The 13,577-nt window shown below is 36.5% G+C and overlaps 1 protein-coding gene across 1 annotated transcript; it reads left to right on the top strand.

Annotated features, from left to right (window-relative positions):
* Positions 1-1,393: 1,393 nt before the first annotated feature.
* Positions 1,394-1,927, top strand: LOC142163211 (uncharacterized). The gene has a single exon (XM_075220473.1). The coding sequence runs from the start codon at positions 1,394-1,396 to the stop codon at positions 1,925-1,927; it is 534 nt and encodes a 177-aa protein (XP_075076574.1).
* Positions 1,928-13,577: the final 11,650 nt, after the last annotated feature.

Genomic DNA, 13,577 nt, shown 5'->3' with positions numbered 1-13,577 from the left:
TTATATTGATCTCGTCAACCCTAAAAGATAAAAAAAAGGTTAGATAAAATGTACGTTGGTGCTCGACAAGTATGGTCGGGTGCTAGTCATGGCCCTCCAGTTTGGGTCATGACATTAAAGTTGTCATATATCTTTATAAATACATCTGTAAAGGCCATGACAAAATTGCATTTTCTGTGCATGGTGATAATACAAATGTGCATATAGATGAAATAAAAGAATATCAATCAGCTAGATGAGTCTCTCCACCAGAGGTAGCATGACGTCTATTTGCTTTTCCTATAAGTGAAATGACTCCAAGTGTGATGCAACTTTAGTTACACCTTGAGGGACAACAATTTGTATCCTTTAAAACTACCCAAAATATACATCAAATTGTAAATAATCCAATGATAAGGAGGACATTGTTAATAGAATTTTGTAATGAACAGTACCAATAAAGACGCTAAAGCTCTAAATTTATTATATAAAGAGTTCCTAGAGTATTTTGTATGGTCACCAACTGACAAAATGTGGTCACGTCGACAACGAGGTACTGCTATTGGAAGAATTGTAACGTGTCATCCAATCGAAGGAGAAAGATACTATCTAAAATGAATATAAGAGGACCTAAATCATATGCAGACCTTTGCAACGTCAATGGAAAATATTGCAATTCATTTAGGGAAGCTGCAGAAAAGCGAGGCTTATTGCATTGTGATAACAATTTAATTGACTATATGTCTGAAGCTGTGAATTATCAAATGCCTTTTAGTTTAAGACGCTTATTTGCTACATTATTAGTTTACTGCAATCCTGCAAATCCAAGAGAACTATGGGAAAAATTTGAAGAACCTATGTCTCAAGATGTCAAGAGAATCCCAAATTTGGGAACAAAAAAGATTAGGCATTTAGTTTTGAATCATATTAATGAAGTCCTACATTCAATGGGACACAATATATACGAATTCAAATTTACTTCTGAAATTATTGTACTTTCTTCACCAGCTAACGATGCAAAAGATGTTCAGTTTGAGAGAAATAGAATAATAAGTGAAGAAGATTTACTATTAGAAAAGAAATTAAACTCTGAACAAAGAAGGACATTTAATATTATTCTTGATAGAGTATATTCTGATAAATTAGGAGCATTTTTCGTTGATGGTCTCGGAGGAACGGGAAAAACATTCTTGTATCGAGCTTTGTTAGCTAATATAAGATCAAAAGGTTTTATAGCTTTAGAAACTGCAAGTTCTGGTGTTGCAGCTTCAATTCTACCTGGAGGACAACTGCTCATTCGCGCTTCGAAATTCCTATAGACATTGATGAGAATTTTATATGTAATATTAGTAAACAAACAACATTAGCAACTCTAATTCAAGATTCAAAGTTAATTGTCTGGGATGAAGTTTCAATGGCAAAAAAGAAAATGATTGAAACATTCAATACTCTTTTAAAAGATCTCATGAATACGAATAGACTCTTTGGTGGCAAAGTTGTAGTTTTTGGTGGAGACTTTCGACAAACACTTCCCGTTGTTCGTAGTGGGAAAAAAGAAGACTTTATTTGTGAAAGTTTACTATATTCTGATATTTGGAATGATCTTGAAAAGTTGTGCTTATCAGAAAATATGCGTGCAAAAGAAGATCCTGCTTTTTGTGAGTATTTAATGAGAATTGAAAATGGAAAAGAAGAAACTAACAACTCGAACAAAATTGAAATTCCACGTAATTTTGTCATTCCTTTTACCCCTGAAACACAATCTTTAAATCAGTCATTCAATGTTACTTATCCGAATCTACATACATTCTTTTCTAATCCATCTTCTATGACTTCCCGTGTTATCTTAACTACAAAAAATAATTTTGTTGATGAAATAAATGACATGCTTATATATCAACTTGCCAACAATGCTAAAATATATACTGCAATTGATGAAACTACATAACCAAGCGACCAATGCCAATTTGAAGATTTTCAGCACACATTAAATCCTCCTAATTTGCCACCTTACAAATTAACTTTTTTTTTAAAAAATTGTCCCGTTATATTATTGCGAAATTTAAATCCTTGTGAAGGATTATGTAATGGTACAAGGTTAATATGTCATGACTTTAAGTCACATGTAATAAGTGCTACTATTGCAAGTGGTGATTTCAAAAATACACATGTATTCATTCCAAAAATACCACTCTTAACATTACAAGATGAAAAGTTACCCGTTGCTTTCGAAAGAACATAATTTCCACTTCGATTATGTTTTGCTATGACAATTAACAAAGCTCAAGGTTAGACATTAGATTTGGTTGGAATTTATTTGCGTGAACCAGTATTCTCTCATGGTCAACTCTATGTTGCTTTATCTAGAGCAAAGAGTTCAAAAAATATAAAGATATTGATACGCCCACCAACGGCAGAATATAAAGATGATCATTCTACCTACAATATAGCTTATGAGGAAGTCATTCGAAAAACATTCCCTTAAATTAATTATATTTATGTCAATGGTGATTCATTACTTCTCCTTCCAACTTGTATAAATATGGTTACTGATACGCTCGGGGAATTGCGCTTACAAGTAACTACATGAGCAACTGATTGATATTCGTGAATCATATGTGGTACACTATTAGGTCTGTGATATTTGTGATTTCGAATAAAGTTCGCCTCATCCATCTTTTTGGATCCTTATTACCAATTCACACTCGCTCTTTCATAAGGTAAACTCTACTAACTAAGTTAAGGTAACAACCTGTATCAATATCAATTGCTTTCTTCATGTTTCTGCATTTCTTTACTTACCTTTATTCTCATATTATCTTTGTTTTTCTTTTTTTCATCAGTTTTATTCTCTTTTAGCTAGATCAGTTTCTCTATTCATTGGTCTTCTCCATTGCGTTTATGATGACTGATTGTAGTAGGTCTTCAGTTTTTCCTTCTCTATCTCGGCGCATATGTTTATGTATCTTCTAAACATTTGAATACTGACTTTTTGAGTTTTCAGTTACCGAAAATCTTTATATACCTGGAAATTTAAATGTTTTCGTTGTAAGAAGATTTTAGGGCGTAGCTGGTGTAAGCACGTGATTTTTGCCCTATATGAGAAATACTCCCAGAAAATGCAAAATAAAATGATTTTCCTTGGTGTGCAATTTTGAGTATTTTTGTGATATTTTTAGATAATTATTTGTATTTGTCTGTGTTTGCTTATTTGTTAAATTAATAAAAAATATAAAAATATGTCGCATTTTGCATGTAGGATTTCATTCTACAATTGTTAGTAACTAAATTAGTTTTACAAAAATTAAAATTACAAAAAATAGGCATCTTTTGCATTTTTAGCATTTAATGTCCAAATGAACAATTTTATGCTTAATTATTACTTAATTGTGCGTTAATTGTTATTGGGAGTTAATTTGCGATTTTATAACTTAATTTAGTTCTTAATAATAATTTAAGTATTTTTATAATTTAGTTTTAGAAAATAAAAGAAGAAAAGATAACAAAAATACAAATAAAAATCGGATTGTGCCACTTCTTCAATTTTCAACCCCAGGCCCAAACAATTGTTCACGACCCAGTTCACTTCACACGGGTCGACCCGGGCCGCCCCATTAACCCAATACCCAACCCCTTTCTTCACTTTTTGGTCTAAACACAAAAACAAAACAAAAATAACAAAAACCAAAAACCCTAAAGACTAACTCATCCGCCTCCTCTCTTCATCCTCTCAAAACTTCAAGCTCACAACCATGGCTGCCCAAACCATGCTCCCTTCTTCTGCGTCCACCACCCAACACCTTCCCACCGCGAACACCACCACCATGGACGCAGCCCGGACTCTCTCACGTCCAAACACCTTCGACCAAACAGTCCCCGTCAACCACCAGCTTCCCCCTCGTCGTCACTGTCCAGTCGACGACCAAACAACCACCAAACACCACTGCCCAGACGAACCCTCGCACCCCCAATGCTCGAACCATCGGACCCCCCTGTCGAGTAGCAGCTGTTGATGCTGCTACTGCGTCACGTTCTTCTCCGGCAAAAACCCAGAAAACGAACAAGAACCCGTCGCCTCCAGCTGCCTCCCCGTCATCGTCACGACCCAGTTCTGTCGCGTCTCCGCTGTTTCCATTGGCCAAGCTCATCGTCCAGTTCGAAGCCCCGTCCCCAGCTGTCGCGTCTCCGCTGTCCGTCGACCTCTCATATGGGTTTGTACTGAAACCTCGTCGCCCATGGATGCTTTTACTGCTTCACTTCTGCCGCGCCAACTGCCGGTTTAGCTTCGGCGTGGTTTTCAGTTGTCAACCGCCGATATTGCTTCGTAGGTTCATGTTCGTCGTCGTCTGCTCGTGTTCGCCATCGTTGGTTTGAGCTTTGGTCGAGGCTCGTCAAGTTCGTTGTTTGTTTGGTCGTTGTTCGTCGTTTCGATCCGGTTAGTAGTTTTTTTTGAGTTTTATTTTGTCCGTATTTTGTTTTGATATTTTCGAATCTAAAATCGGCAAATGTTTGTTTTGTTTATCGTTTGAATTAATCTTTAGTTCATGTTCATGTGTTGTTTGTTAAATTAATTTTTCAGATTTCAAATGAAAGATTAATTAATTGTTTTTCATGTTTATTCCATGTTTGTATTATTGTTTAGATAAATATTTGTTAGTTTAATGTTTGTTAGATTCAAATTGAAATTTAATTAATTATTTCTTCAATTTGTTTCATGTTGTTATGAACTTTCCGGAAATTAGTAATGTTGCTTGAATCATTGAATCTGGCATGTTTTGTTGCTTAAAAATAGATTTAATTCATGTTCGTCTTGGTTTGAAGTTCATGTGTAAATTCAGTGATTTAATGTGAGTTTATGTTTGTTTGTGATTTGTTAGTTTAATTTGAATCATGCATATTGTTGTTTGTATTATTGTCTCTTTGTTCATCCATTAATGGTCTAAATTAACCATGATTGGTTCCCGATATGGTTGATTTATTTCCATTAATTTGGAGTTTGTGTTGTTCATCATGTTGTTGAAGATTGTTGAGAAATTGGTCATCTTAACTATATTTTGGTTGAGTTATGATTAATTGATTGTTTAAGGGCAGAGGGGTAATTTGGTAAATTGCATTACATTCGGGGGGTAGATATGTAAATTGCAATAAGATCGGAGGGGTAGTTTGGTAATTGAACATTATTTTGATTCTTTATGTTAAGCATGGGGGACAAATATAATGGGGTGGGTTTTTTGATATAATTGTTTAACATAATGGAGGACAAGACAAAACATAATGGGGAGAAATCTTGTACTTGTTTAATGTATGCATGGGGGACATATTGTAATGGGTTGGTAATGTGGCATTTATTTAATGTAGGCATGGGGGACATACGGTAATGGGTTGGGAATGCGATATTTATTTAAAGAAAACATTTAATAGTGGGATACAACATGCCATTGGGGGAATAATTTGGGGTTGGGAATTGAAGATTTGTCTTGCTATATATAGAGTCATTCTTGACATTAAAAGGGGACTTGAGAGTTTTGAGAGGGATTTTTGGGGGAGAGAAAAGGAGTTGAATATTATTGAGAGGATTTTTAGAGAGAGTTGACAGATTCTTTTTACACTTGAGAGTTGACATACTTTTATACTTGAGAGAGTTTGTGATAGTAAAAGAGAAAGACAATTTGAACTTTCACTCGAACAATTCTGTTTGCTTTTCTTCGAGTGTTATTCAAAAGTCAGAAACTACTGCATCTCGTATCTTTTCTCTCTTCTGCTTTGACTGCGATTGTACTTTTGCACTGCTGAGTTTTCAATCTGTTACTGGGTTATTCTACTGGTCGTTACTGGTTTTGCGGTGTTGCTGAACCTGCTGTTGCCGCGTTATTACTGTTGCTGACTCCTACTTCTTTTGTTCTTGTACTGCTGTTTCCAGGTACACATTTGTACACTCTTGGCTTGAAGCGAAAAAATGAAATATTAATCAGGCTCCTGTTCCTGTTGAATTCTTTTGTTTGGATCTGTGTTTGAATATTAATTTTCCTCTCTTTGTATAAAAATGTAGTCGATTAATTAATGAGTAATGAGGCTGCATATGTATGATTTCTTCATCTAATAATGCTAGTTTAAATTACTTGAAGAATAGTTAATCGGCTTTGATATTATTGTGTATCCCTCTCATGTTCCAGCATTAGTAAATAATAGAATATAAAAATGAAAGCAGTTTTTCTTTGTACAAACTCGATCGCAATTTTCCAATCGCATTAGCCGTAAACTAATAACTAATAGGTTACGTTTTCAGCATGTAAATAATTAAGAGATTTTCTTTTATTTTTAGAGACGAACTTAATAGAAAATATAGTCACTATAGGTTTATCCTTTAAAATAAAAATGAGACGAGCCTCGCCAAATGAATCACAAATCGCCGGGGCCCTCAATAATTGATCATAATAAATACTTAGAATTTGGGATGGACTGTTTAGTGAATTCCACTGCCTTCCCCAAAGATAATAACGCGTTAGACTTTTTTAGGCGCGACTTAATTAAATTACATTCTTAAATTCGGGTGCGCATTTATGTGACCCAAATTCAAATCTCAACGGAGTCGAAATGTGTTAACAACTACGGGTGCATTGATTGTGACGTGGTTCGAGATGCATTTTCACGACGTTGCAATTCTATAAAAATAAATGATAATAATAAAAGCGGTTTAAACTTAATAAAAGCACATAAGTCACAACATGTATTTAAATCAGATATTTAGCCATTATAACAATTTAAGCGACCGTGCTAGAACCACGGGATTCGAGGGTGCCTAACACCTTCTCTCGGGTCAACAGAATTCCTTACTTAGAATTTCTGGTTCGCATACTTCATTTGGAAAAGTCGAAAATTTCCTCGATTTGGGATTCAAGATAAATCGGTGACTTGGGACACCAAAAACCAAACCTTTCCCAAGTGGCGACTCTGAATTAAATAAATAATCCCATTTCGAATATTGTCACTTAAATTAGAAAAACTCCCTCGCGCATTTTTACCCTTCGGGGCGGGCGCGCAAAAAGGAGGTGTGACAGCTCTGGCAACTCTGCTGGGGATGAAACCCAGAACCACTGGTTCAGGGTTCAAGAATTCGAGCTTAGAATAATTGTTATATTTGGCTTTATTATCTGATCTTCATTACATGTTTTTGCATAACGTGCTAAATGTTGTCTTTTACCGCTTTGATATTATCTGAGCTGTATATAAATTGTGCCGAAACACTTCTCTTCTTACCTCCGGGGAGAAGCTCGCTGGTCGAGACTCCCTATTCTGTTAGTGTCAATACCTGAAATAAGAAAGAGGTCGGACAAGTTACAAAGCCGGACGATCTCGCGGGTCCCCGGTACGTAGCCCCCTCCTCGACTCGAGTTGTCCGCTCGGGTACACAGTCTAGAACAAATACCCAGGTTACGAACCTAGAATAACTTGACTTCATGCCGGATCCCTAGTAGGAACGCTTATTTGCATCATGTTGCATTTGACTTAGGGGACTCAACACAGGGGTTGGGTCCGTCTAGGACTAGCAACCTGAAATGAAAAGACCATCCTGTTGCATCCTATTTGTTTCCGTGCATTTATTTGTCTCGGACATGCATGCTGCCTGACTTTGGAGTATTTGAAAAATATAAACAAAAAAAAATAATAATAAAAAATAACAGTGTATAAGGCTAATTTTCTACTTTGAAAAATAGCAATGCCCAATTACTGTCAAAACTCTGCCGAAATTTTGCGATAATAAAAGGGGAAAATGTTTTATTTACTAAGAAAAAGAAAAACAAAAAGATAGAAAAATAGTCTTTTATTTTTGGGAAGTTGTTTGTTGAAAAATAAAAGGAAAGAATTTTGTTCTAAATTAATTCGGTTAATTTGACCGAACTACGCGGGTTTGATTCTCACCGAATGTGAGATACGTAGGCAAACCTCATCGGTTCCGGCCCCAATTTTCAAAAATCCAAAAAAAAATATATTTTCCTTTAGTTCTTTCTTAGAAAATACAAAAAAAAAAAGAAATAAAAAATAATATAGAAGTTTTCTTTAAACTCAAATAAAAAAAAAAATAGTCTCCTCTTTCTGAAGTCTTTCATATGAAAAAATGACATAAGAATTAAAAATCAGCAACAAAAATCTAAAAAAAAAATACTCTTTGCTTTTTAATCTCTCTTTTGTAAATGTCCATAAAAAAAATATTTGAAAATTTGAATTCCAAAATATTAGAGCTTTTCTTTAGAAGTGTTTTTGTATATAAATAAAACTCAGAAATTCCACATCATTTTCTTAAAAGTCCCTCTTTCAAAAATTTAAGAGGCAACATCATAAATCAAAAAAATATATACATTCCTTCTTCCGTAGAAAAGGTGAAACAAATGAAAAAAAAATCAACCAAACATATTTTCTTTTTTGTTAAAAAAAAATAATAAAAACAAAAAAATTTCCCAAAGTTCAAGTCAAAAGCAAATAAATTTTTTAGAAGTCTTTCTTTAAAAAATAAAACAAAAATCAAAATAAAAAAAATTCCTTTCTTCTTTTAAAGATTTTCTTTCAAAAAATTCCAAAAAAGGGTTAGTTTAGTTACTCCATTTTCGATGGCCGAACTACGCCGGTTTGATTCTCACCGGATGTGAGATACGTAGGCAACCCTCATCGGGTCCAACCCCACCTTTTGCTAAAATAGCCAAAAATCAATAAATAAATAAAAACGTGTCAAATTTTAAATTTTGCCATAAATAAGTTGGGTGGTGTCCAACCTTCCCTTTTGCTAAAAATAGCCAAAAATATATGTCAAATTTTAAATCTGTCATAAATAAGTCGGGTGATGTTGTTTTGTCATAAATAGCCGAATGTTCCCGAAAGGGACGCCGGAAGGCTAACTTTGCATAAACAGCCACCTTTGGGTCATTTTTTAAGGTTTGGTCCAGTTGACTCACACAGCCTTAAAATCTTCGTCACCGAGGCGTTGAAAGGCCGTGTTGGCAATATTGAGTTTTCTAATTTGAAAAACGATAAAAAGAGTCATAAATAAGTCAGGTGATGCTGTTTTGTCATAAATAGCCGAATGTTCCCGAAAGGGACGCCGGAAGGCTGACTTTGCATAAACAGCCACCTTTGGGTCATTTTTTAAGGTTTGGTCCAGTTGACCCACACAACCTTAAAATCTTCGTCACCGAGGCGTTGAAAGGTCGTGTTGGCAATATTGAGTTTTCTAATTTGAAAAAAAAACGATAAAAAGAATCATAAATAAGTCAGGTGATGCTGTTTTGTCATAAATAGCCGAATGTTCCCGAAAGGGACGCCGGAAGGCTGACGTTGCATAAACAGCCACCTTTGGGTCTTGTTTAGTATTTTTTATCCAGTTGACCCACACAGCCTTAAAAACCTTCGCCCCGAGGCGCTGAAGGGCCGTGTTTGCAACACCAGGTTTTTATTGTAATTTGAAAAAAAAAACAAAAAAAAACAAAGAGTCAGCGGTCGGGTGAATACCGTTTGAATTTTGTCATAATAAGCCGAGCCAGCTTCAGTCGCGTCTTAAACCGTTCTTGCCGAAGTAGCCTTAGAGTATCTTTCAGTTGTCGAAAGGTTATTTTCGTAAAAGAACGGACAAGTTTGTAAAATGATCCTCCCCGGCCTCAAAATTCATGTGAAATTTGGAAGGGGCCACGTTTGCAAAAATAATTGTTCGGTTGCATTTTGTGAGTGTTGAAACCCAATTTTTTATTATGAAGAAAAAAAAATGTTTCATTGCTTTTACCTTTCATTCGGCCCGAACTACGCAAGATCTGATTCATGCGGGGTCATGATACGTAGGCAATCTCCATCGGATTCGATCATAGCTATAAAATAAATTGAAAAAAAAAACAAACTGAAAGAAAAGGAAAAAGAAAATCGAGTGAAAAAGAAAATAGAAAGAAAAGGAAAAAAGAAAAAAAAGAGTGCAAAAAATAAAAGAGCGGCAAAAACAAGATCAAGAATGACTAAAGAGAGGCAAGAATAAAAGAAAAGAGGTACATAGTGAAGAGGGCAAGTTTAGGGTCGGGATGAAACATGCAACCCGTTCAAACACATGGTAAAAGCGTTTAACTGTTTAGGTGCATTGCATCCCCATCTTGCGATTTCCTATATGTTATATGCTTCAAAACTAACAAGGTTGTGTGTGTGAGTAAATTAGCCAGGTTCTGTTCAGATGATTGGTTTTGTTGGTATGCAGTGATGAGCAGCCTTGCACGCGGCCACAACATTATACACAAAACTGAGCTCCACCTCCCAGAAACGCCCATCCTTACCAAGCTCCATATAATCCCCCAATCAAATGTTCATCAGTACAATCCTCACCCAAGAGAGTCTTTCAAAAGGAATCAGTTCACCTCTTTTGGTGAATCATACTCAGGCTTGTTCCAAAAGCTAGTCAAGCGAAGTCTGCTGCAGCCAGTGGCCCCAAATCGGCCAAACACCGAGTCCCCCCTCCCCGCATCGAGCTGATACTAGATGTGAATGCCGCTCTGGAGCAGTGGGGCACGGTACAAAGGACTGTTGGTCATTGGACCCTCAAAATAGCAGTTGAGGACTTGATTGAAGCTGAAAGAATCGTTCACCGGGACGAAAAGGTTCCTAACATAATGAACATTCCCCTGCCTACTCTCACAAATGGGCCAATAGATGGAATGATCTGTGAAGCTGAGGAATTTGATCCGGCACTGAAGGCTATTGCAGCCATTGCCGAGACAGAAGAAAAGCCAAAAAAAAAACGATTGCCATGCCTGAAAGTTCCCCATCAGACGGGAGTCTCGGTAGCCAGTCTTGCTATCCTTTCTGCATCTGGATTGTCTCAGGGTGTGATCCAGATGTTTTACTTTATTGTCTTACTTTCCAATGTAAACCCTTCTATCTTCAAAAAAATAAAAACAAAAAAAAAATCAAAAAATCAAAAAAAAAATCAAATGAAATCGATATTTCATTTTCCCGGAATGTCTCTTTTCTTAAAATCTTGTCAGTTTTCTCATTCTCTTTTAGTTCTGTTAAATGCGGATTCCAATAATATGACATGCTTGCGGACTTCATGCCCGGATCTTAAAACTCTGTCAGACCTCGAAATAATGAATCAAGAATTGGGTCGCAATGAAGAATAGCTTAAGGAAACAAGACAAAGAGTTAGAACAACTGAAGGAAAATTGATTCCCGAAATTGGAAAGGTCCATACATTACAACAAAAGTACTACCAAAAAGAGTGCATTGTACTTGGGACACATCGAAGGAAATGTCCTTGAAATAACTGTCAATGCAAATGCAGTCAAAAGGTACTATGTTGGATCCTTTATATAACAAAATCTTTTCCGGTTGAGATGACGAAGGCTTTCATTCTCGCTACCCAAACACTATCAACCTTTTGCAAAACCCATTTGAGCTGGTTACTCTTCTTTGATTACCCTCTTTGGAACCTAAGAATATTATTGAAAATAAAATGAAAAAAAAATTGAAATGAAAAAGAAAAATGAAAAAAGAAGAAGAAAGAATTGGAAAAATAAGAAAATATATATACAAAAAAGCAAATCAAAAAAAAAAAAATCCAAAAACAAAAGTTGCCTGAACTACGTTTGACTTGATTCCGAAAGGATACGTAGGCAACCTCTCCTTGGGGTTCAGTCACACCAAAACAAAAATCCAAGAAGTCCCCCAAAAGTGAGACTGGGGCAGGAGTTATAATGGTTCGGCAATGATCCCGACCAAAAGGTTCCAAGGTTGTAGTTCAATCCAAATTCCTTTTACCCCAAACCTTTTTTAAGTCCTTCTGATCAATCGGCAAAGCGGTTCAAAATGGGAGGATGGAGTTATTTGGACCTGATACAACAAAATGAGAAGAATAAAATGAGAGAGTCTTATTGGTGAAAACCCACACGGGCACCGTAAGACGACGGTAAGCAGAGAAAATCAAATGAGAAGTCTTGTTAGTGAACACCCACACGGGCACTATAAGGAGATGGTAAGAAACGAAATGAAAATGCCAGCTCGTGAAAACCCACAAAGGGCGCCCATGACCGAAAATGAGATCCTCACAACCACCGTCATCAACAAAGTCCTAGCAAGGTTCCTCGGTATTCAAGGCAAAGTTGTGATAAATTTTTGGGAGTCAGACGGTTTACACAGATCAGGCATCCAGTCCAAAAGGCATGTCATGTTCATTGAAGTCCGCATGTACTCCAGATAAGTCCTTCTCTCCTTTCCCCGAAAGGGACACTTCTAGTTTTAAACTCATTCTCCATTCAATTATTTGTTTCTCTTTGAATCCCTTTTGGTCTAACACTGTTCCAAAACCAAGACAAAGAAAGGATGGCAAGACTGATTTACAGGGCTTTCGTTGGATACACGCTAATGTGCAAAGGGAACCCAGCCTCAGCAGGGGGCATCAAAACGACCTCGACTGGTCATGGAAGCCTATAAAGGCAATTGAAGTTGAAAGGTTTGGGTTTCACATGGTTAATCGCCTCTAAAAAAAAAAAAAATCCCCACAAAGCCTCCCCTTGTAAAAATTCCCCAGCAAGTTTGCCCCAACAAATCCCCAGCAAGTCCGTTCTGTACAAATTCCCACAGAGTCTCCCCTTGTACAATCCCCTACAGAGTCTCCCCAGTATATAAATAAAAATAAATAAATAAATATATATATATATAAAAAAAAATCCCCGTTGGAATTTCCCCAGCACATCCCCAGCGAGTCCCTTTGTAAAAATTCCCCAACAAGCTTACCCCAACAAATCCTAGAAAGCCCGCTTTGAAACAAATCCCCAGCATGCCCCGTTGTACAAAAATCCACACAAAGAATCCACTTTGTAAATATTCCCCCCACAGAGCTTCCTTTTGTACAAATCCCCACAGAGTATCCCCAATAAAATCCCCGTTGAGAATCTCCAAGCAAGATGGGACACAAAAAAAAAAAAAAGAACCTTACGAGGCAAATCATCACAGAATCTGGAAATACAAAGCCTGAGAAGTCAAAAGAGTTTCGCCATTTGAATCAAATCAATGGCAGGATTTCGCAACAGGAATGAGGACGCAACAAAGCAACTGGGAACGATCAAGGTCACCGAACCGACCGTCCTTTCCAAACTAACAATTGTTCTTTGTCTGAAAAGTTAAAACAGGTATAATCCAAGACAACCGTGCAAGAAGCAGGTGTCGCCCGAAGAAGGAGGTACATGGGTACAAGAAATATCTTGGTAATAAGGAACTCACTCGAAAGGTAAGTTTCCACGAGACTCCCTTTCATCTTCTACTAAAACAAGAAAATCCAAAAAAAAAGGGTAGCTAGCATTCTCGAACTTTACCCCCAACCAGTCAGCATTAGGGTTTTAAACCCTAAACTGAACTTTTTTCAGCCAGCATTAGGGTTTTAAACCCTAAACTGAGCTTTCCCATACAGTCAGCATTAGGGTTTTAAACCCAAAACTGAACTTTTCCAATCAGTCAGCATTAGGGTTTTAAACCCTAAACTGAACTTTTTCCTTTAATCAGCATTACGGTTTTAAACCCTAAACTGAACTTTTCCTTTTAGTCAGCATTAGGGTTTTAAACCCTAAACTGAACTTTTT

This window comes from Nicotiana tabacum, chromosome 8, assembly GCF_000715075.1.
Source record: "Nicotiana tabacum cultivar K326 chromosome 8, ASM71507v2, whole genome shotgun sequence".
NCBI lineage: Eukaryota > Viridiplantae > Streptophyta > Magnoliopsida > Solanales > Solanaceae > Nicotiana > Nicotiana tabacum.
Note: the sequence above shows the minus strand (reverse complement) of the source record. Positions and strands in the feature narration are given on the sequence as shown.

Coding starts and splice junctions, on each gene's coding strand:
- LOC142163211 (XM_075220473.1), top strand. CDS start 1,394: ATGGCAAAAAAGAAAATGATTGAAACATTCAATACTCTTTTAAAAGAT.